This window comes from Marmota flaviventris, chromosome 7 (assembly GCF_047511675.1).
Source record: "Marmota flaviventris isolate mMarFla1 chromosome 7, mMarFla1.hap1, whole genome shotgun sequence".
Lineage (NCBI taxonomy): Eukaryota > Metazoa > Chordata > Mammalia > Rodentia > Sciuridae > Marmota > Marmota flaviventris.
Genome location: NC_092504.1, coordinates 33,214,708 through 33,237,721, shown reverse-complemented (window position 1 = coordinate 33,237,721; position 23,014 = coordinate 33,214,708). Strand labels below are relative to the sequence as shown.

At 41.3% G+C, this 23,014-nt stretch overlaps 1 protein-coding gene across 4 annotated transcripts in view; it reads right to left on the bottom strand.

Annotated features, from left to right (window-relative positions):
• The window catches only part of Limch1 (LIM and calponin homology domains 1), a 328,214-nt gene that overhangs the window by 63,363 nt on the left and 241,837 nt on the right, over positions 1-23,014 (bottom strand). For 3 of the 4 annotated variants that reach the window (XM_027936218.3, XM_071614253.1, XM_027936233.3), the window contains exons 6-8: positions 22,429-22,539; positions 15,892-16,087; positions 9,757-10,009 (exon numbers count right to left, since the gene is read on the bottom strand). In XM_027936218.3, coding sequence (XP_027792019.1) covers positions 9,757-10,009; positions 15,892-16,087; positions 22,429-22,539 — 560 coding nt within the window. Of the gene's footprint in view, positions 1-1,317; positions 1,621-8,523; positions 8,791-9,756; positions 10,010-15,891; positions 16,088-22,428; positions 22,540-23,014 lie in introns of all 4 variants that reach the window. The other variant, XM_071614252.1, reaches the window with a different exon arrangement.

Here is a 23,014-nt window from a genome sequence, read left to right as displayed (position 1 = left end):
ACTCCCTGTCAGGTGTTCTCTGTTCTAATCCCTGTTGTGCATCCAGGGATCTATCCTGAGTTTGTATCTGGTGCTTCCTTAGGAAAGCACACAACAGTAGCAATAATACTAATTACTCTATTGAGCTCCCTAAGTCTGCACAAAGAACCATTTTCATTATAAAAAGCACAGCTAAGATAATGGTATCCTTACTTCATTCAACTTTCGAAACCTCTAAAATGATGGACACAAAAATAATGAAGATGTTACTCTGATTTGATAGGAGGAAAAATATAAGCATGATAAATGCTGAAGAATAGAATTCAGTAAGCAGATACCTTAAGACAAAACCCGACTAGCCAAATTCATCTTAATACTGCTTTCCTTTCCCAATTTCACTCCAACATGTGCAGATTGAGTATCTCTTTTCTAAAATGCTGGAGACCAGAAGTGTTTTGGATTTCAGATTTTTTTTTTCAGATCTTGAAATACTTTGCATGTATTTACATAGTGAGATATTTTGGGGATGGAGCCCAAGTCTAAACACAAAATTCATTTATATTTCCTATACATCCTGTAGACAGAGCCTGAAAACAATTTTTATACAATAATTTCAGTGCACCTGCATTTTGGCTAGGACCCATCATATGAGATCAGGTGGGTAATTTTCCACTTTTAGTGTCATGTCAGCATTCAAAAAGTTTTGGATTTTGGAGCATTTGGGGTTTTGGATTTTCTGATCAGGAATACTCTACCTAGTATTAAGATGATGGGTGAAAAATAAAGAAAAGGAAACCCATTTGAAAACTATTTCCATGATAGGACACATAAAAGTGTATTTTATGTTTGAGATTTTCTTTTTTTGTTGGGAAATATCCTCCTCATTTGTCCAGGTAATCTTGTTGGTGTGAGAGAAAAAAGAGCAGGCCTCATTTTTAATTTTCCTTGCAACACTGAAAAGTTTCTAAAAAGAGAAGAGCTTACAGCAAGGGAACAACTATGTTTTCTGCCTCCTTTGAGTGGATTGGAGCAGCCTTGAGCTGTGGCTGTTCTCTGAAAGGCCAGTCTATGAACCAGCACCCATGTGGGGTGATGTGTCCTGATGCACATCCACACGCTGGTATATTTGGCAAATTCAGTCCTGTTTTGGACATCGCTACTCTCCTCTTTACCATCTGCCTTCAGATGGACATAGGAAGCTCTACTTCAAAATAATCCACCATGACAAGGTGCATGTAATTGGGGAAAGAAAGAGGGATGGGACGATGATACAACTTGCCTTTGCTTAATTATGTTCTCCTTCTTTTGTAGACACACACATACACACACAGTGCACACCTGTTATATTCTAGATTTTTCTTTTCTGAGATTCCCTTTGAGAGCTGTTGGCTGCTATCTGATTTCTCTGTGTCTTTTTTACGATAAGGCCCATAGAGGAGCTGATTCAATGGCACGGCTGGCTTGGTTTGGTTCGTCCTTGCTCTTCTTGCAGCAAAGTCGTCTTTCTCAAGGTCGGGCAGTCGACACACAACTTCATCTTCTGACTCGGAATCTCTGCCATGTTGATGGGTCAGGAAAGGATTTTCTTTGCGAAGGATAATATCACGAACAGCTTCTTTATCTTCATTTACTTGCTTTTGGCTGATAGGGCAAAATTAAATGGAACTCCACATGTGATCAGACCAACAAAGAAAAAAGTTTGAAATCCCCATCTCCAGGCAGACAATGGCATTATTAGTGAAAAGTCCTCCCCATCTCGTTAGTTCAAATGACATCACTTTATTATTTCAGTCCAGAGTTGCAGCATAGTTAGGGTGGTTTTAAAACCTTGAATTTAGCCAGACCAGCAATACTAAAAATTCATTTAATTTGCAGGGCTCCAGCAGCATCAGAAAAGCAGGATCCTAAATGGCTCTGAAAGTGACAATCCAAATTATTTTCATGAAATTGGGAAAAAGTAGGAAATTCTTTGTTGTTGTTCTTTCTTCTTTAGCACAGTAGTAATTTGCCCAGTAGGTATTATTCAATTTGTTTTGACTGTCAGGGCAAAACACTGAGCCACCAAGGTCCTGATCTGGGGGAAAATGAGGAGTGAAGCTATATGATAGCACAGCCAGATTGCAAAGTGTGGACATCTGGAATAGTTTAAGACTATTGTTAGGATGAACCCAAGGCATAAAAGTTTATCTTGGGCTGTGGAAGAAGCTTAATGGTATAGCACTTGCCCTGGGTTCAATCTCCACTACTGTTAACAACAACAACAACAACAAAGCTTATTGTGCCCTATTAGCAACTCCTTCCCTCTTCTGTCCCTAGGCCCCTCCAGCTTCCAGCACTGCTTATTTGTTATATGTAAGATGTCCAGGATGTTTTGGTCAAAATAATTTTAAAATTACTACTATGGGCCTTTCCATTTTCAAAGGAGTCTTAAGGACCTCTTTGAAATAGGAATTTTAAATTGCTAAGAGCATTCAGCTTAATGGTGGAACATCAGGCCATCAGCCTTAGGACTTTTTTCACTAGTGTTTGTTTTTGTCCCTGGGTAGGTGAAGACAGAGCAACTATACTTCATGTGGCAGCTAAACAAATCCCCAGCCCTCCACTTTCTCATAAGACCAGACTTGTTTCTGAGCGAGAATAAAGCGTTAAAACATTTTTCATCATTTATTATCTCCTCAGTTCATAAAGATGATAAATAAATAAAATACTTCAATTTCTAAGGAAAGTTCATCTACTTTGAGCTTTCTAAGAGAGGATTAAGAGAAAATTCTTCATCCTCAAAGGACAAATTTATCTCAGGAATGAAGACAGGAGAATTAGTCTGGCTGAGAACATGATAAGCAATGAAACTGTGTATCTAGTCCACCAGCTGGCTCACTGTCTCTTGCTTTGCCCCACACTATTCCAGAGGATGTCACCATCTTAAGGTGACAGCAAGCCCTCATTCCACCTGATTTGGAAAATAAAAGCATCATGGGTCATGCCAAGAAAATGTTTCACTGATAACCACTGTTCTCAATAAAAATTTAAAACACAAAAATGTGGAGTGGTGGTAATGTTTTACTTCTGAATAAATTTATTTCTTAAAAGATGAAATCCTGCCCTTTGAGTTGCACATCCAACTGTCAGTTCCTCCACTCTTCTCCCCTGCCTCTGTGGCCAAAGTGTCTGGCAAGGACCAAGGTTGACCATGACCATGAAGAATGGTCAGAAGGACCATGATAGGCCCTATCATAAACCTCTTCAAAGGCACTTTATGTAAAAAGCACTGAAGATATTGCAGGTGGCAAATGGTTACTGAGTGCACACTAAGTGTTCTGATTCCTTCAAGTATTAATTCATTATGTCCTAACATTAACTCTGCAAGGTCTCTGTTAATTATCATTCCCATTTTACCAACTGGAAACAGATTAGGTTGAGACACTTGCCAGGGGTCAGAGTGAGTTCTTAAAATGCAAACCCAGGCAGTCCAGATATCCTGTTCTATGGTGACAAACAAACCAATGTACTATTCAGTGAGCAAGTGACCACAACAGGAAAGTAGAAAGTACAGCATGCACCCTCCCCCACAGTATTGTCATTATTATGGAAGAAAAAAAAAGTAAAGTAATTTGTTTTCTAAATGAAGGGAGCCTGTGACTTGTACTTAAGATGCCTTTGTGACCTTGCCTGGTGGTTATAGACAACATTTAGGCAGAATTAATGATAGCAGAATTCTAATCACACCTCACCATATCTGCACAACACTTTGTAGTTTATAAATGCTTTCAAACTTATACCCCCAAAGGGAAGCACAAACCTTACATATTCTCACACCCCAGTGTGGAAGCAGATCCTCAGCATGAATCTCAAGTCCATGAGCAGCACTCTTTCTACTCTTTGACCAGGAGTCTTGGGCGTCATCTCAGGCAAAATTCTTTTATTTCCTCAAATACAGTACTGGGTATTGAGCCCAGGGGGATTATACCACTGAGAGACATCTCCAGGACATTTTATTTTGAGACAGGGTCTAAGTGGCCCTGGCTGGCTTTGGACTCATTATGCTCCTGCCTCAGCCTTCCCAGTCACTGGAATTATAGGCATGTACCACTATGCACAGCTTAGGCAGAATTCTTTGGAATACAAAAATATGCATGTATGCAAATGGTCCTGCCTAACTGTGATGCTAATTTGAGCAGGGAGAAGCTGGCACCTTATGCATCATGTAAGCCCAGCCAGGCTCCAAAGTCCCCTGGGGTGTCTTTTTAGGCTCCATGCCCAGTGTGGCAGGACTCATTTCAAGTGATCTCAGTTTAGATATATGTCCTTAAAAAAAAAAAAGTGGGGGTGAAGAAATTTTCCGTATCATTGGCTGCTAAAAGACACGCCCCACCCACTTGAAAAACAGAAGCAATGAGTGATTTTTGCTAATTGCTTGAATTCCATAAACTTAGAGCTTTACAGCAGATTCAGAGAGAAAAAAAATAATAATGCAAACTCTAGGCTGGAGCTGTTGGCCATGAAATAATAGATAATATGTCTAAGGCAAAAGTGTAGGATAGCAGTTACAGGTGTCTACTTAACAAAGTATATTGGTGACTTTTATGATGTGTCATTTCCCCTGATAGATCTAATGACCATCTATGGTGAAACTTTGATATATTTTACTTTATTGTCCAATAACTACAACTCTCTGAGCAGCTAGTACATCCCAGAAGCACTAACGTTCACAACAACCCTGCGAACTAGGAATGATAAGGCCCAATGTGCAGAATGTTACGTTCTCCCTTTCATGTCATTTGAATGTAGGTAAATTAATTGAAATCAATGTAAGTGGCAGACTTGAGCTATCAGACTTCGTTTTCATGGGAAGGGCTGGTTATTTCATTTCTTTCAGGTCATTCACAGATGAGTGGCTCTGGGCAGCTTGGGTTGCTGGGTGGACGCAGCTCGCTTGGAAGGAACAGGGTCCATCCTCCAGTGAGAACTGCAGAGCCCCATCCCCAACCTGGCCACCCAGCCCAGCCTCATCTAAAACAAGAGAGGCTATCACAGGAGAGATGAAAGACTGACGCAGGGGACAGGGAAGAAAAGGCTCTTCTCTCAACGTTTCTGAGCCTTATATAGTTCAAAGTGAACGAGAGACTGATTTAAACTAAGGAAGCTCTGGCATTGTCTTTTACCCCCTCTTACTTGGCAACAAATAAGCAGCCTGTTCTGCTTGGCTGTCAGCTTGTTCTATTGAAAGAAACTGGGCTCTCCCGAAAAGCCTGTTAGTCCTCCTGGGAATGTCATGGGTCATGCCAGAAACCTCTGTTCACCCCATCTCTAGGCAGGGAAGCTACAAAGATCAGTGCATGGTATGTGTCTGCCTGGTCCCAAGGCCCAAAGAACTGTGCACCCACAATCAGTGACGGCATCTGGTGAGGAGGGATGCGGGGGATACGTGTCTGGCTTGGCTATGTCTGCTCTTCCTCTGAAGATTTCTAAAATGTCTATTGTTCCTCGGAGAGTTTTTTCCCCCTCTGTAATTAATTACTATGTGGTTGAGAAGATTCACAGACTAGCAGAAAATACTGAGTGCTGAAACATATGAAAACAATTAGAAAAGGAGTACAATCACGTGAAACCTATAATTCAGTTAAAAAAAAGTTTACTTCTCCAATGGGAAACACCAAGTAAGAGAACTCAAATCTCCATGGCATTTTAATTCAGGGGAAGTGAATCTTGGTTCTTATTTTATCCTCTTAAAAACAGAAATCCTGGTTTCTTTGACCTAGTCTTATATTGGGGGAGGGAGTAATTAAGTTAACACAATCATAAAATAAAATAGAAGAAAAAGTAGTTTATATGTTCTTTTTTATTTTTTACTTCAGTGGAAACTAATAAATATTAAATGCCACACATTTATTAAGAAGGCCTATTTTGTGTCCCTTGATGCTAAGATACCTCCTAATATATTATTTCACAGGAGGCTCGGGATTGCCCGGCTTCTAACCTCATGTGAAACTGAAATAACATCACCTTTGCTTCTTTTTGTAGACTGTCTTAAAAATAATGCAAAGTGGTGTTTGAGATGCCTGAGAAGCAGACAAACTGAAAACTGGTCTGTAAAAATAGAGCTTTGTTCTTGTCTCTGTGCGCCTCAGGTCCCCAGGCTCTCTCTCCTCTCGGCAGACATAATTTCTCAACTGAGAAATGGCCCCCAAGGAGGAGGATCGTGGGCCTCTTGTTGGGTCCAAAGATGTGATGGCCAGAATCCATCTGGATGTCAAAACAGGAGACTGAGATTAAAATGCTTTGAGAGACATCTGCATATTTCAGTGATTTATATTCTTATTTTCCAGACAGCAAGAATCCTTTTCTTTTTCATGATATGCATTTCATTCCAGTTAAGTGACTTTCCGCCACATGAAAAGCAGGACCCCCAAATGTGGATAAACTTAGAAGGACTCTCAACTCTATTGTGGCTTACAAAAGTTAAGTGACAAAAACTCAGATGTGCCAGGCTGGTGGCATGGTCTGTTTAAAAGCTCATAAGCTGGCTAGCAGCTGACAAAATCTGTCTAACAAATGAATCTGGTGATTGAAGCAGGTCTGTGGTGGTGCTGTTGAGGACATTCTCTAGGAATATGTATAATTATCTTGGGCCTAATTTTAAAGACTTATAAGATCTGAGGTAGGAGGACATGGACTGTCTTGCAAACTTCTGCTTCATAGAGTCCACTTGAATGAAAGAGGTAAATCTTTAATCTGAGAGCAGAAAATATGAATGGGAGCAAAAATGATCACGTAAGTAGAATAGACACCAATCAGAATGACATCCTTAAACTAATTAGGATTCTGTGCTTGTATACCATTTGAGAATCGTCATACAAGTGTTCAATGTTTCATTGTCAAGTAAGCCTCCTGGTTACTGAAGTGGCACCAACACTTGATGGCATTCCCATCCTGTGCCTGACTTCTTTTCTCAACATGTCGCCATTATTCCTGGGTGTGCCCACTTAGCTCTGTGTAGCTCCCTGCTCATCTCCCCTTGCTTTTTTGGATACTTGAAAGATAATGATGCCCTTGGTAAATTTTAGCTTAAAGACTTCACAGATCTGTAAAAATGAAAGCATGTGTGTCAAAGACACAAGGATTAAATTTGGAGAGGACAGGGGTAAATTCACACTCTAATTATGTCCTGAACTTAAAGAGGGACATAAGATGTCTAAAAACAGTACAAAGTGAGGGAATATTACTCATTTTTGTATTCTCAGCATCTAGCCCAGTCTCTGGGATAAGCAGATGTTCAAGGGATGCTGGCCCTCCAGCATGTGTCTGACAATGTCTTTGAATCAAAATTCAAAAAATATCTGTATTTTCTAGAAAGGAGTCTATGGCATTGCTTGTCTATATCTCAGAGAGCTGCTTGGAGCACACATATAATTTTAAATGTTAGAAATTTCTAGAAGCTGTACATGTTTTGGATAGGCATAGTTATCTGTGGGATACCACAGAAAGGAAAAAGTATATCCTTGGTTTTTTATCAACACAAAACTACTCTAAGGATACATATATATAGTTCAACATTCAATAAAAACCTAGGCCACAGAAATAACCACATATGGAGCTGAACAGAGAAATCAAAGTGTTCCATCAAATGTGTGGGAGGCCCATGAGGTACTGTGGTCAGAGCACCCAAACCTGGCCACCAGGCTGGTGGTGACTAGCTCTCCAAGTCACTTATTAGCGCTCATCCTCAGTTTCCTTTTCTGTAAAACAAGTATAGAACCTGTCTTTGAGAATTAAATGAAATAGCAAGTGACAAAGGAATTTCAATTGTTGGACTGCTATCGAAGCCAATTTATAGTGTATTATTTGTTAGAATTGTGAGTTTTTATATAAGAAAAGTTAACCAGGATTACAAAGCACTACATAAAACTGTCCAACTAATTTTCTGTGGCTTTGATTGCTGAAGGTGTCCATGAAACCTTCAGTATGAAGCCTCAGGACTGTACTCTGGTGCCTTTGTTACAATTAAAAGAAGTAATCACTTTATTCTTTGGTTTTGAATCAACATACTTTAGAGAATAAAGAGAAATAAATTCAATCCCAGTTACTACTCCCTTAAGGCAAAGAAAGTGAGTGGATTTTTTAAGCCAGCCACTCTTCCTAAAGAGTCTTCCCCATTTCAAGACACTATTCTCTAGTGATGTGTACATTGGGATAATGAGCCATTTAGGAGTAGTATAAACATTAACAAGTCACAAACAATAGACAAATAAAATGCCATTGCTAGGTAAATCCTGCAGCCCACAAAGGACTGACTAGCATAAAGTCAAATCAAGCAGCAGGGAACTCAGCCTTCACCTCCATTTAAAATAACCAAACACTTGGCAGAGACGGGCCCTAGGGCAAAAGCTATTATCTATTTCTCTTTGTTCAGAGTAGGGAAGAGTGATGCAATGGGACAAGCAGGAAGCAGGACAACAGGATGAACAGTCCAACTTGCTGGGCAGATTCCAAACCTGCGGGCATGCAGAGAGCTGGTGGGGCCGGCCCTCCAGCAGCAGCGCTAACCTGGCAAAGCGCTGCGCTGCAGGCATGACCTTGATCCCGGCTTGCTCTAGCCTTCTGCGTTTTTGGATTTCAGCAGCATCTTTGTCTTCAGACAGGGGAGTTGGCGCCACTAAAGCCCCCTCTGCAGGAGGCTGCTCCTTCCCACTAACGTTGGGTAATTCTAACCCACCATCGGGAGCCTTCCCACCAGGATCCATTTGGCAGGTTGGGTCTTCTTCATCTGGAGACCCCACTTCGCTTCCTTCTTCCTCTATTGTTTCAGGATAACTAGTGAGTTGGACAAGATGGTTTACCAAACTAACAGACTGGCGGGGGGAGCAGATCATATGTCAGTTCCCAGCCATTCTAGTATCACTTAAAAAAAAAAGTCATAGCATGCAATATGAACCTGGTAATGTGAAGACAATAAGTGCAGCCACTGGTTCATTAATACAATGCCTTGTACTTAAACATTGATTAAGAGTTATTTCAACACTGGTACTGAAAGGAAAAACCCTTTTCTGCTGGAAAAATGAAGCTTGTTAGCGTTGTTCAATAGTTAAAACTTCTAACAAAATGTTATTCAACAGAAAAATCATAGTTGGTGAAGGTGAACTATTAGAAAAGTTCCCTTATTGTAAGGTTACTGAAGGCAGGGATTCTTATCTTATATACCATTGGGTCCCCAAAGCCTAGAAGACAGCACCTAGAACATTGTAGATGCTCAATAAATATATGCTGAACAAATAAATAAATACCTAAATGAGAGTAAGGAGAAGACTGTTTTTCTTAGGAAAACACTGTTTCTCTCAAGAGATGAGATCAACGTGTTTTCCATTTATCTTGTCCGTATGTGTGATTGTGAAGCATGTTCCAAGCATCACTTGAGTTTGTATTTGGATGAACTTGTACAAAGATATTAAAAAGTCATTTTGCATAAAAAGTCTTCCTATACCCAGCCTCACAGGATCAGGAGTCAGGCAGTCTCTGCAGAAGGATACAGATGACAGATCTGATCCCTTTCTCCTGTTGGAAACACTGGCTTTATACAGCTACTCATTACACCAGTATTTTCTGGTTACCTCCCATGGGCCAGGCCCAGTTCTAGGTGCCTTTGTGAAGCTGATATTTTATCATGACAAGGTCTCTCCAGGGATCTGTTCTGCCCCTTCCATCCATGCTCTGAAATGGTTGTTTAACCTGCTTCTCATTCAAAAGTTTCCCCAGGACAGGAGCAGCACAGCACAGGCTTACCTGAAGGGCCTCTCCCCGCCCAGGGGCGAGGTGGCGGTACTCCAGCTCTTGCGGTATTCCTCTCGCTCTGCTTTCTTCTTTCTCAGAGGGGCAGGGACATAGGCTGTCTGGTTGCTCTTGTTTGGGAGGTACTGGTTAAAAGGCACTGCTGACTTCAGCTCGCCATGGGAAGTCCGCCGGGCAGACATGTCATCCTTCTTCACATCTGGCAGCTTCCGATGCGGCAAGTCGGATTCAGAGTCACTTCCTCTCCCTGGGGAAGACAAGGTGGGTGATGGAAAAGTGTGTCAGGCGAACAGAAAGTTCCCCAGGGGTGAGTGCACAGTGTCAGGGATGTGGTTAAATCTGTGGGTTCTGGGGATTCCTTCCTTAAGTCCATCACTTAACAAATCTAAAGTATCAGTCTACACGTGTCCTCTCTGGGAAAAGTTCTCAAGTCTAGTAAGGAAAAAACAAACACAAGCCACCAAACTAAGAATAAATATAGAGTTGACACCTAACTGTATCTGGGAATTATACACCTGGCATGGAACTACAAGCCCGCTGAGATTCATAGCATGCAATATGACATCAATTCACCTGGGGAATTCTTAATGCGCTCTTGCTGCAGGTCTTATACTGTGCTAGACATTTTGACAAATAAGAATTATAAAGGACTTGTCTTTGAGGTATCTGAAACTATGAAATACCTAGAAGATTGAAGTTGTAGAGAAGGCACATGAACATGAAGAACAATAAGAATTCAGGGAGGTGACCAATTTGGATCACAGCAAGGGTTTGCCTGCCAAGGAGCGGTTGTAGATTCCCCTGCAGTGGAGCTCTGCCCGGGTGCCCTGGCTGGAGGCAATTTTTTTCTTTCTGTGATCCCTATGGTTCTATAATCTTGTCTTCTCTTCTGGCACATTATACATTCTGCCTTGTGTTTTGAGAAGAAGAGTTATGTATTGTTCGTGGTTTTTACCAAACTGCCTTTGCACATGGTGGGCATCCTCAGGTTATCTGGTGAATGCATGAACTGACTTGGCTTAAGGAGCACTTTAGATAATGCAAAGGAATTCCATGCGGCCCACATCAGACTTCTGTTGGGCAAAGACCCCGATAATTACATTGTATTCCTGTTTCCTGGGTCTCATCTCATTAGATTTCTAAGACCTATTAGAATGAAGCTTTTGCTAAGTATTATATAAATGACCAGCATTTTTAACACATTCAACTCCGACGATAATGAATAGAAATGAATCTATCCACATTTAAGAAAAGAGCCTTCAACTAAGAGCCAAGAGATGCAGAGTGAGTAGTGTGCAGGGTTTTAAGCCAGATCCGCTTCACTTTGAACTCTGCTACTCACTGGTCTCTTTATGTATCAGACTTTGTACGCATCACTTTACCACTGCATCAGTTTTTCAATCTATAAAATGGGGATAATAATGTCACTTGCTTCATAAGACGGTTGGAAGCATCAGATCCAGGTAAAACTATCGGGGCAGGACTTGGCACCAAGTGTTTAATAAATGCTGCCTACTCTAGGCGGAGACAGGAGGATTATGAGCTCGAAGCCAGCCTCAGCAACAGCAAGGCACTCAGCAACTCAGTGAGACCCTGTCTCTAAATAAAATACAAAATAGGGCTGGGGGTGTGGCTCAGTGGTTGAGTGCCCCTGAGTCAATACCCAGTACCTCTCACGGCACCCCCCACCACCAATTAAACTATGAATAGTTTAATTTGAGCAAATGCTGCCTACTCTAAATATCATCATAGTTCTGGATCTGTCAGAAATGAGCTGTGAGTTCCTAGGCTCGACTCTAACACACTTCACTGTCCTCCCCTGTAAAACAGCAATGAAATTAATTGCCCTGGAGATTAAATGATATAATTGCTTTTTAAAAAGACTGTCGAAGTTAAAAGTGTTGGCCATAAACAAGTTGCTCATTGTTGTACACAAAATATTCAGTTTATGAATTATTCATCCCACTTGCTTTCAGTCTCCCTTCTGAAATTCTGACCATTTCATTTCTTATTAACTATTTACTTCATCACTTAGCCCCCTTCCTGCCTCAAGTCCTTTCACAAGTACATCTGTCTCAGTGTCATAATAAAATGTTTAGGGCCTCCTGTGAATTGCTTTATAAATAGACACTAACACTACCTCACTTTTCCAAGCTCTTAGATGTTTCCACACTTGATATCATCCTCAATTTATTTATTTATTGAAGTCCTGGGGATTGACCCCTGGGGCACCTCACCACTGAGCTACGTCCCCAGCTCTTTAGATTCTTCATTTTGAGACAGGCTCTTGTTAAGTTGCTCAGGCTGGCCTTAAACTTGCAATCCTTCTGCCTCAGCCTCCCAAGTCACTGGAATTACAGAATTATTCCCTTTTATAAAGGTAGAAACGGGCTCAGAGAAGCCAAAGGAGCCCTTTCTCATGGCTGTCTAGTGATAGCTCTGAGAAACCAGTGTCTGTTCTCTGAACTCTCAGAGTTTTTCCTGTGGTAACACACTTCTCTTGGGAATATGTTCTCTGCTTAAAGTGTCCTAAGTGAAGTACCGCCCTGCACTGAAAAATGAATGCAAGAAAATAACTCTTCAACCAACTATGGAAGCTTCGGGGTGGATCAGAGTTGTCTTGGATCCCTCAGTTCTAAAATCCAATAACCTGGGAACCTTATTTATTATGTTCCATATTCAAAACACATTATCTATGATGGGCTTTGTGAATGTCTCAAAATACATTGTTTGACACATAAACACACTACCTCCTCCCCCCACCGATTATTCTTGGATGAATGTCTTCAATAGAGATTTCAAGAGCAGAGTGGCTCATTGAGAGGTGTGTAGTTTATGGACCTACAGACCAGGCTCATTTCAGCTCCACGCCCGCTAGCTGCGTTGTTTCTTTAAACATTTTATTCACCAATATATTTAAAAAATTTTTTTTTAGTTATAGTTGGGCACAATACCTTTATTTTATTTGTTTATTTTTATATGGTGCTGAGGATCGAACCCAGGGCCTTGCACATGCTAGGCAAACGCTCTACCCCTGAGACATTCCCACCTGCCCCACCCTGGGAATTTAAACCCTTTGTAACTAAGGTCGTCATGGCATACACAGAGATGATTCTACAGCTCTCCTGAGGATTAAATGAGATGACATAAAGCACCTCGGAAGAGGCTGGCATGGTACACCATTGGCTAATGTTAGAGCTCATCTAAGGCCAGGACTGGAAAAAATTTTTATCTCATCCTATGAACTTAGAAATTGATTAGGGTGGCTTCTCCATGTATGACCCAAGTTAGGAAAATGCAACAGAGCACAAGGAGATCTATTTTTATAAAAGGCCAACCCTTCCTTTTTATGAGGCTACTTTTCTGTTCCGTCAACTAGGGGTCTCACTTCTCCTTCTTTTCTGCTTCCTTCCTTTATCTTTGCCACATAATGCTTTTCTTTGAATCTTCCTCTAACACTTAATTTTGCTTATTCCTTATGTCTTTCCTTTCATACAGCTCTCATACAAAATAGAAGAATATTCATTTAACAGGATGCCTCTTACTTATCATAAATGTGATCAGTTTAGAAGATTATGAGTGGAAAGATTTATAGTTCCTCTTCACTGAAGTCCATTAAGCAGCCCTAGAAGTTGAGCTAATGAAGGAGAGGTAGGAAATGGGCACCTAACTCGCAAGACAGTTTGGCTGAATCAACCCTATTAGTTCATCCTGTGTCCAACACACTGAACCACAGCACCTTTCGGAATGTGGGGCTTTTTATTTGCTAATTTGTTTGTTGGGTACTGGGGATTGAAGCCGGGGTGCTCTACCACTGAGCTATACTTGGAGCTCTTTTAATTGTTTACTTTGAGACAGGGTTTCCTTAAGTTGCTGAGGCTGGCATCAAACTTTCAATCCTCCTGCCTCAGCCTCCCTAGCAGGTGGGATTACAGGTTTGTGCCCCTGTGCCCAGAAAAATGTGTCTCTTGATTTTTTTTTGAATGGGTCACTGGGTACCAATAATAATAAAATAAAAACTCTCCATATTGACTCAATATAGTCTTGAAGAAATTCATGGTAAGGCTTTCCCCAATTTGTTATTAAGTCCTAGGAAATATATTATGAAGACAAAAAAAAAAAGTTCTACCAAATTTGGAAGTGTTTATTAGAACAGGCAAACTTCCTGATTGTCATCATTTAAAGAAACATACCATAAACCCATGTGAAATCCAACATATATGTGGCTAAAATTATATTGCATTTTAAAGACAGATCAAATGTGTGTTATTTTTCTTTTAAAAAACCTCCTCGTTTACAGGAACATAAGCCTTAATTAAGGTATCAGCCTGATTGGTGAAATCTGTGTAGGATGCTATTTCATAAGAGTGTTTTATAATGCTCAATTCTATGTTAGTCTTTAGATGGAGAAAACATTTATAAGCAGACTCTAGCTTATCAATCTTAATTGCTGCAAACTAAATTATGCCTCTGTACATATTAGTATAATATTAACAATCACCATCTAAAATTCCCTCAAGATGTAGTTCAGCATCATTCTGAACCCCTGGAAGCTGGTGACACAGTGAACAATCTATATTACTAGTTATAACAAATCAGGGCAAAAAAAGGCAATAATTTTTAAAAAGCAGTCAAAACAATATGAATGAAACAGTTTGACTAAGAGAAGTTTTGTAAGAGTAAATTCACATTTTGGTTAAGTTAAAGCCTAATTAGATCATGGACTTGGTATTTCACTTCAAGTCCTGTGGGTGGTACTTAAGATGTCAAATAAAATCTTAGAAATGTTTTTCAGGCAGCCCACAATGCACCATAGAATTCTTTAGAAGTCACATACTACATGGCCTCTAGGTTGATTTATTTGCTAGAAAGTATAAGTCCTAAATAAAAGCATTTGCCCAGTCATTGAGGATGAAACATCTACTAGGGAAACAGAAAGACGTTTTGGTAAATGAGGAGTATGTTTTGGACTCCAACTTCTTGAGGCTAACATTGTTATGATATTTTACTGACAGTGATTTTTGTCCTCTTAAAAATATTGGAACAATACTTAACTTCTTGAAGCCTCATTTGTAAAATAAGCATAATAAAGGATGTCTCACAGCTAAAGAAGAGGAGTAAGTAAGATACTGTGAATCTCCAAGATTTGGGCTGAGGATGAAATGAGATGTTGTATGTAATTAACTCAGATTCTGGATACATTCCATACTCAAGTCCTTTTAGTAACACAGTTTTGTATCTTTTAGCTACAAAAGATAATTCTGGTCACAAAGAGTAGGTCTAAGTCCAGAAATTTATCACTAATCAAGCAATATATAAAAAAATGGAAACAAAAAATTCCCCACTAAGCCTCAGTGACTTTCTGCAACTTTTAACATGCAGAGCCAAGCCCCTTTCCCTTCCCAAACCTACAAAGATGCAAGATAAATAAGGCAAGCAGCTTCTTAAAAACAGGCACTAATTTATTTCAGGTTACATGACCACACATTTTTGTAAGGAAAAATGATCATTCTATACAGGTGATATAAAATCTGTGGGGTTGAAATCAAATCCAGCCTCAGGGTGAACAGGCAGCCTGGGTTGTGCACTATACATTAAGGGCCACCTGCATCGAGCTAGCCAACCGATCAGGTATCATAAGTACCAGATTGCCAAAAAATGTGCCAATTAAAGTCGCACAATCCCAGGTTTCAGAAGTTTCCTAAGTGTGGGTAGTGCATTTCCAGTTTGCTGCAAATGGATCCATTTTCACTTATACAGTGTGGTACTCGCTCAAACATTTCCCTTCCTCATACCCAGAGTACATAAACTTTAGCACACTTTATGAGCTAATGGTCTGCCAGCGTCTTGATTCACCAAAGCCAAGTGAGGAATGATGTAACACGTTTTCCAATAGAAGATATGCTCACTGAGGCAGTGTTCAAATAAACCGCTGGCAACATCAACCAAAGTTCTGAGCACCATGAAAAACATTCAAAGACATTTTTTTTTTCCCTATCGGTTTATAGAATTACCAGGTTCCAGAAAGGTGGTTGTGGAATCATGCCTTCCCAGCACCCATCTCTCTGCCATGCAGCCCCGGTTAATGATTAATTCCAGGATGTGCAGTTTATGAAGACTGCAACCTACCATCACTGCTTCCCCTGAGCACTACATCTGGCGAAGGTGTCTGCCTAGAGCGGGAGCCAAAGGAGTCTAGGCTGTCAAAGGAGTCATCTCGGCCATGGCGAGGAGGGGAGAGAGAGTCACTGCGCTCGGAATCCCAGCAGTCGATGTAGCCACTGTCTCGGATGCTGCGTTTAGGACTCTCAATGTCATCAGTTTCCTGTACGAAAATAAAAAGAGTTACAGACATTAATAAACAGATCCGGAAAATTGGTCTCCAGTTCTCTCCAAGATATCCTGCATATCGAATCAGTAATGGCAACGTTGCAGCAACCAGTCATGGCAGATCTGATTTGCATCCATGGTCACTGTTCCATTCCTCAACCTTTTTCCATCAGGAAATCACCCGACATTTCAAACCAACAAATAAAACATCCCCAAGTAATGAATCCTCCATAATATTGAGCAAACAAACAAACAAACAAAGCAAAAGAATTAAGAGTGAAGGATCACAGTTTGGATTCACAATGATGCAATGATAGAGGAAAGCAAAAGTGAAAAACCAAAACCTTGACCTTGACCTGTCTTTCAGAATCCATAACTGCATGCCTGGACGGGGACTGCCCCCTAGTTCAGCCGTGCGACGGGCTCCTGTCTATGCTATCTGGCAAATACAGACAGCATTTGTGTTAGCAGCAGAATCGGCTCTGTAAAATCCTGGAGCAGCATGCCTCCATGCCGTGCTACCTCGGAGGGAAATTCCTGCTCTGAAAGGGAGCTGTCTCTCTGAGGCAAAAAGTTAAAAAAAAAAAAAAAGCAATGAAAAATATGCAAAATGCTTTTCCTGATGCTTCAGAAGAATCCAGGCATGCTCTTGCTCTCAGCCAGCTCTTGGCGCTGGGGGAGCTGAAAGCACTTGTAGCTGACCCACATGTTCAGAGCAGGGAGAACAATGGCTGTCTTTGACAGCCTGTGATTATAAATTCTTTCCAGCACAAGCGGCACATACTAAAACACTGAAACTCCAGCAGAAGAAAGGTCAGTCAAAGCCATCCTCACCCTCGGATTATAATAAAAGCCTTGTTCCCGCCAGTGTCGTAGCATTCATTACAATAGCCCAGGCTGACGAAAACAAAAATAACTCCAGTCACTCAAAGATAAACCTCAATTTAATATCCCCCAGACTGTCGCTTAAAATCAGGATTGAGGATAACACTGGCAGAGGGATATGTTCTCATCTGCAAAGACCGGAACGTCGCACTGTGGGTTTCCCAGGATGCTCATGAAGGTCCCTTCTGCATTCCCAGTAAAAAGGCAAACTAAATAAATATTCTCCATGTTAGCAGTTTTGGAAACTGGTCTAGACTAAGATGCCCACAGGAGCTGAGGCCTTTGCAGGAAGTGCTTTATTGGCTGTTTCTATCAATTATATCTGGGTCCTCTGACACGTTCCCCGGAGGGAGGCATTGGGGGTTGGAGTGGTTGTAATTCAGAAGACACATGCAGGTTTTGCATCAAGAGAAGGGAGTGGGTAAGTGGGCAAGGGAAGGGCTGGGGAGAACCCTGCAGCCTCCACGCAGAGGACCTGAGGGCCACTCCTGAAGAACTGGGTGACGATGGCCTCCATGACCCCAAGGCAGAAATTACTATTTTGGAAATTAAGGCAGTTTACTTGCAGGTCAAAAGTTAACCAGGACTTGGAACAAAAGTCAGGCCTGAATAGCTGGAAAAGGAAGAACTCAGGACTCACTGACAAGTATTAACCTAAATTAGATATGGTTTTGAATTTCATTTCTTTGGAAACACAGTCAATATCTTGAATTATTTACCTACTGAGAATAGGTAAAATGGCTAAAAAACGAAGCTCCCTTTTTACTGAATACCTAGGGTCTGGGGCCATATGTAACACGTTTTGAATGTCACATTACTTACTCCATATAACCACCCAGTGATGTGGTTAGCATTATCATTATTTTGGGGTTTTTGTTTGTTTGTTTGTTTTTTGTTTTGGTACTGGGGATTGAACTCAGGGGCACTCAACCACTGAGCCATATCTCCAGCCCTATTCTGGATTTTATTTAGAGACAGGGTCTCACTGAGTTGCTTAGTGCCTCGCCATTGCTGAGGCAGTTTTGATCTTGAGATACTCCTTTCTCAGCCTCCAAAGTCACTGGGATTATACACATGTGCCATTGCGCCTGGTGCACTGTCATTCTTAATAGAAGGAAAAAAAAATAAGAAACAGAGAGGTTAAGTAACTTGACTGAAGTCACACAAGAAGAGACAAAAGGTATGATTCCAAAACAGGACTCTCTCTCCAAATCCCAAATGGTGAAATCTAAAAATACGCAGTTCTCTTCTCCTCCACTGGACACTTCTTGCCTCCTTGACCTGTGGATGATGCTAACCTGGACTAATTAAATGCTCAGAACTATAAATAGTGCAAAAGGGAGGCTGATTTGAGTAAGGGCTAAGAGCATGTCTCTGAAGTCAGACCAACTGGGTTTAAATGCTGGCTCTATCCCTCGCCAATTGTTTAGTCTCGACTTCATCTGTAAAACGGGGCTGGTGACAATACTACTTTCACATGGTTCCTGGGAAGACTAAATGTTTGGTATATGGAAGGCATTCAGAAAATTGCACAGCGCAGAACAGGGACTCAAAATATCAGCTCTGGCTATGATCACTAATATATTTCTTTAGGTATAGAAGTTTCAATATGTAAATTACACCACATTTGCAAGTTGAGTTAAGGACACAACTTTATACACACACACACACACACACACACACACACACACTTCTCTCCCTCTCTATTCATATCCCATATCTAGATGTTTTGGGTCTAGTTCTCTATCAGGGAGGAGGGACGCTCAGGGAGCTGGGCCACTGGTCACATATTGAAGGGACATGCCTATGAGCTGCTTCTGTGCAGCATTACAAAACTGAATTTTCGAGAAAACAATATCAAAAAGGTTTCCCCAAAGGCCCAACATCCCTCCCTTCCCCTCCACAAACCACAGGAGAAGAGGCAGGAAGGGAAAGGGAACATGTTTCTTGGAGCTGCAGCTGCTTTCTCACAGCTAGTAATGGAAAAGAAAAACAGAAAGGCCACCATGTCCGTGACTGTGCAGAAAGCCAAGAACAAACCCTCGGATCACATGCACGGGCGGGGAGCTGAACAGCACGACCAGGTTGCAAAGCAAAACCAGGACACTGTGGTCATCCTTGGCCAAGCTGCTCCCCCAGGAACCGTGGGGTGAAGCAAGAGGGAGGACCTCTGGCCAGATATAAAGATGTGGACAACTGGCAGACACAGTTTTATGGCCTTCCATTGAGTCACTGTGCTTTCTTTTTGGTCACCTAAAGCAAAGCCTTTGGAGGAGGGCAGAAGATACAAACCAACGGGGAAGATGGCACAATCTAAATTCCCCCTTTCTGGGGTCTCATTACATTGGCTTTTCATCTTCGAGCTGAGTAGCTTTGTGTCTTCAGCAGAAAGCACATCGGGTGAAGAGGATAAGGCCCAAGTCAGCCCTTGTGCTAACTGCTAATTGCTCTAGGAACAGTGTTGATGAACAGGGTGAGGACTTCTGGATTTCATGAACTTTTTGGATTATTTCCCCCAGCTGTCTTCTTCTTACCCCTTTGTGAGAGATAACGAAAAGCAGCTAGGAGAGTAGCAGCTAGGATTGGTGGATGACTTTTGGTATCTGAGAAAGTCCAGATGCCTCTGCTTTACCACTTGACATTTTGTGCTTCCTCTGTGATTTATCAGGTAGCTCAACCCTACTCCAAAGTGTCTGAGAGTTCTCTTTTTCCAACACCCTCACTCATTCTCCACCCGCCACCCTCTGGCTGTGGAAGTGATTCATTCCACGATCATGGACTGGGCATGTTCTCTGTGCCACCAGGCACTGTCCTGGTCCTGGGAACACAGTCCTGTACAAAAATCAACAAACACTCTGTCCTCATGAACCTTATGTTCTAGTCCAGAAAAATAAACAGAGGGATAAGAAGGGATGAGAGTCAGATAAAGAGAACCACCTTGATGGCTGAATCTCTAGTTCCAACCTGGAGATCTCGTTGGATCCCTTCAATCTTGGGGGTTCTTGTAGCAAACTCCTTGTTTGGCCTAAGTGTCCCTCCTTTGGGAGGCTTTGCCTTCTTTCTCAGTGAAAGGCACTGACCAGGCTTTCCAACAGCAGCAGCAACCATCTATGAAGACCTAATGTGTGCAAGACGATGCTAAGGGTTGTATGTTATGTACATTACAGAACTTAACAATTTGTCCTATAGTTAACAATCGTAGGTACATTTCTCCTACTAGAAAAATGAAAATGATTCTAGCTAATCTCCTTTGTGAAAGACAAAATTTGGTCTTAAATTTACTTCAGCCTGTATCTGTACAGAATAGGTCCATTAATGTGTTGTCTACTTCTCTTCCAGTAAAAATACCTACAATTTTTAGCTGAAATAAGGTCTACCATTCCCAAGTCTTTCCTTGCAAGTAGGTAGGAATACGTGACCAATTTCAAGTTATCAGGATTAAAGCCGGGGTTTGTCTTAGTCTGTTTTCTGTTGCTATGAGGGAACCTCACAGAGGAGGTAATTCGTAAAGAAGAGCAATTTATTCCTCATGGTTCTGGAGGCTGAAAATCCAGTGTCAAGGTGTGGTGCCCGAGGAGGGTTCAGAACATGGCAGGGGGCATCACATGGCTACAGAGTGCTCAGGCAAAGAGAGCCCGCTTTTATAATAAAGCCACGGCCAAGATGACAACCCCCTTGGCAATGACAGCATTGATCCTGTCCCTCATCATCTCCTGAAGGTCCCAGCATCACAGTGGCAATTAAATTTCAATATGATTTTTGGAGGGGACATTGAAACCATGGTAGGAGTGTCATGTGACACTTTTTGGAAGTGTGTTTAGGGGGAAGGCACAGCCCTTTCTTCATCTCATTCCTCTTTCTTCCTGACCTGAATGTGGTCATGACAGATGGTCATGACCTTGACAGCTAGAGCCTGAGCAGCTATCTTGGACCAACAGGGGAGGAGCCTGGGGTGGAGGATGACAAGCAGAAAGAAGAGGCTGGGCCCTGTCATGGGACGGAGGTGGAACCCCACACCAACCCTGGACTCCCACACCAACACAGGACTGCTCACCTCACTCATGTTATTTTGAGGGCTTTTTGTTTGTTTTGTTTTGTGTGTGTGTGTAGCATTTCCCACCTGAACCCAATCCTGACAAAATCAGAACGCTTTAAAGAAGTTTAAAAAAGGTGACCCATCTATTATTATTCAAGTACAAATTTAATATAAAAACAAACACTTAGACTTCCCCAAGCCAGACTGGAACTTTGTGGATTTTTCTAAGAATAGAGTCTGATGAAAAATTGCAGGACAAACTCAGAGTTAAGACGAAGAAACAACGTGTTGTGCTTCGTTGTGTGGGTGTGTTTATTTAATTTTTTTACAAGAATTTAGCTTAAAGGACTTTGTTTATATGTGTCCTGACCAATATGAAAGCTTTGTCCATTTATAAATACATGAGCCAGACTGCCTCTGGCCAAACGTGAACATTGCTAGCTTGAATTTAAGGAGAGCACATTATTAGAAAGCTGGAACAAATTCTTGCTTTCAGAGGTTGCAAAGAACTGAAAGTCTCTCAAGGAGTCTCATTTCCTTTATTTTGCAGGTTAGGGAAGTGAGAAAAACCAAGGCCTCAAATCTTTGTGTTCTAATAGGGCCTTTTCCAAATTCATGACTGGATTACAAGTGAATTTATCTGTTCACACTGAGGCTGGCTGGGAGGCTTCTCTTGGATTACATAACACTGTATAATAATACTTAGGATGAGTTATATGTATTGCCTAACCTCATAAAAGATCACTCAGGAAGGATCACGAAGGATCGTGAAGCACGCCACTGTTTCTTTGACAATTTCCTACCTTAGGTCAGTCTTTCCCATAATCTAATAAAAAAATCAAGCTTAAATAATGTTCAAACAAAATGTTACACCAAATAAACAAATCAAGCTTTTAAAAATGTCTCCTGAATTTCCAGGACATTCAAATACAATGGCCATACAATGCACATATTAGATGAGAATGTTTCTAATTCTCACTCTTGGCCAGGGTGGGTGCCAAGGCAAGAACTTGTCTGATGTGACTCACCCACATCAAGGCCCTGATAGGCAAGCAAAGTGACCTTTAGGATAAAAGTGCAGAGCAAGTGTTCATTTTTTGCATAATACTGCATTGTTTAATTCAAGTTTATTCTCCCAAGAAAGCAAGCCCTGAGCTCCTTGGCATACAAAGCCAGATACTGACAGATTGCATTTGCTCTTTTAGAATTAAAGTTGGACTGGGCTCAGATCTTCTGTTCTCCAAAGGTATAAAAGTTCAGGTAGGTTTGAGATGCATGAGGCAAAAATGTCATTGGTAAGATGGTCATTTCCTTGAGCATGACATCTTTGGCTGTAATCATCTTAAAAACAAGGACAAGTATTGCTTTTCCCCCTTATTTAAACCTTATGGGATGGAGAAGAAAAGTTATGTTACCTTTCTCATCTGCGCCAACAATCCTTCGAACTCCTTCAGGTTCAAGGTAGTTCCGCTATAGGATGCGCAGCTGTTCGCAGCTTTTCCCAGCCAGTAAATGGTAACTAATACCTGTGGAACGAATAATGCAGAAAAGCAGGAGAAGGTGCCCTCAAGAGTGACGTTTAAACCAAGGAATCACTCGGTCACTAACAGGAAGGCAGGAAGGAGAGAACATGCAACATTGACTTGTACAAACCACACGTGTGTGGTACCCCTTAAATGGAAAATCATTTTAATAACAACTCAGTGCCGTCCCAGTCAACACAAAACAGGATTTGGTAGTTGAAGTAAGACTCCAGTTTTAGGGAAAGTTTGGTCGCGAGAAAGTGATCCATAAGTCAGCAAGAAGAAAAACGACATCCTCCCAAATTATTTTCACTTAGTGAAGGTTTCACAATCAGGAGGCAACATATTTCAGAAACTCTTTGGAGTCTTCACCCAGATAAGCAATGGAAGGGACTGTCAATTCCTTTTGAAACACGTGCTTTTGGAGGCCCTCAATTTCTACTTGTGGGCACAGAGGTTCTGCAAAGACCAATGGCAA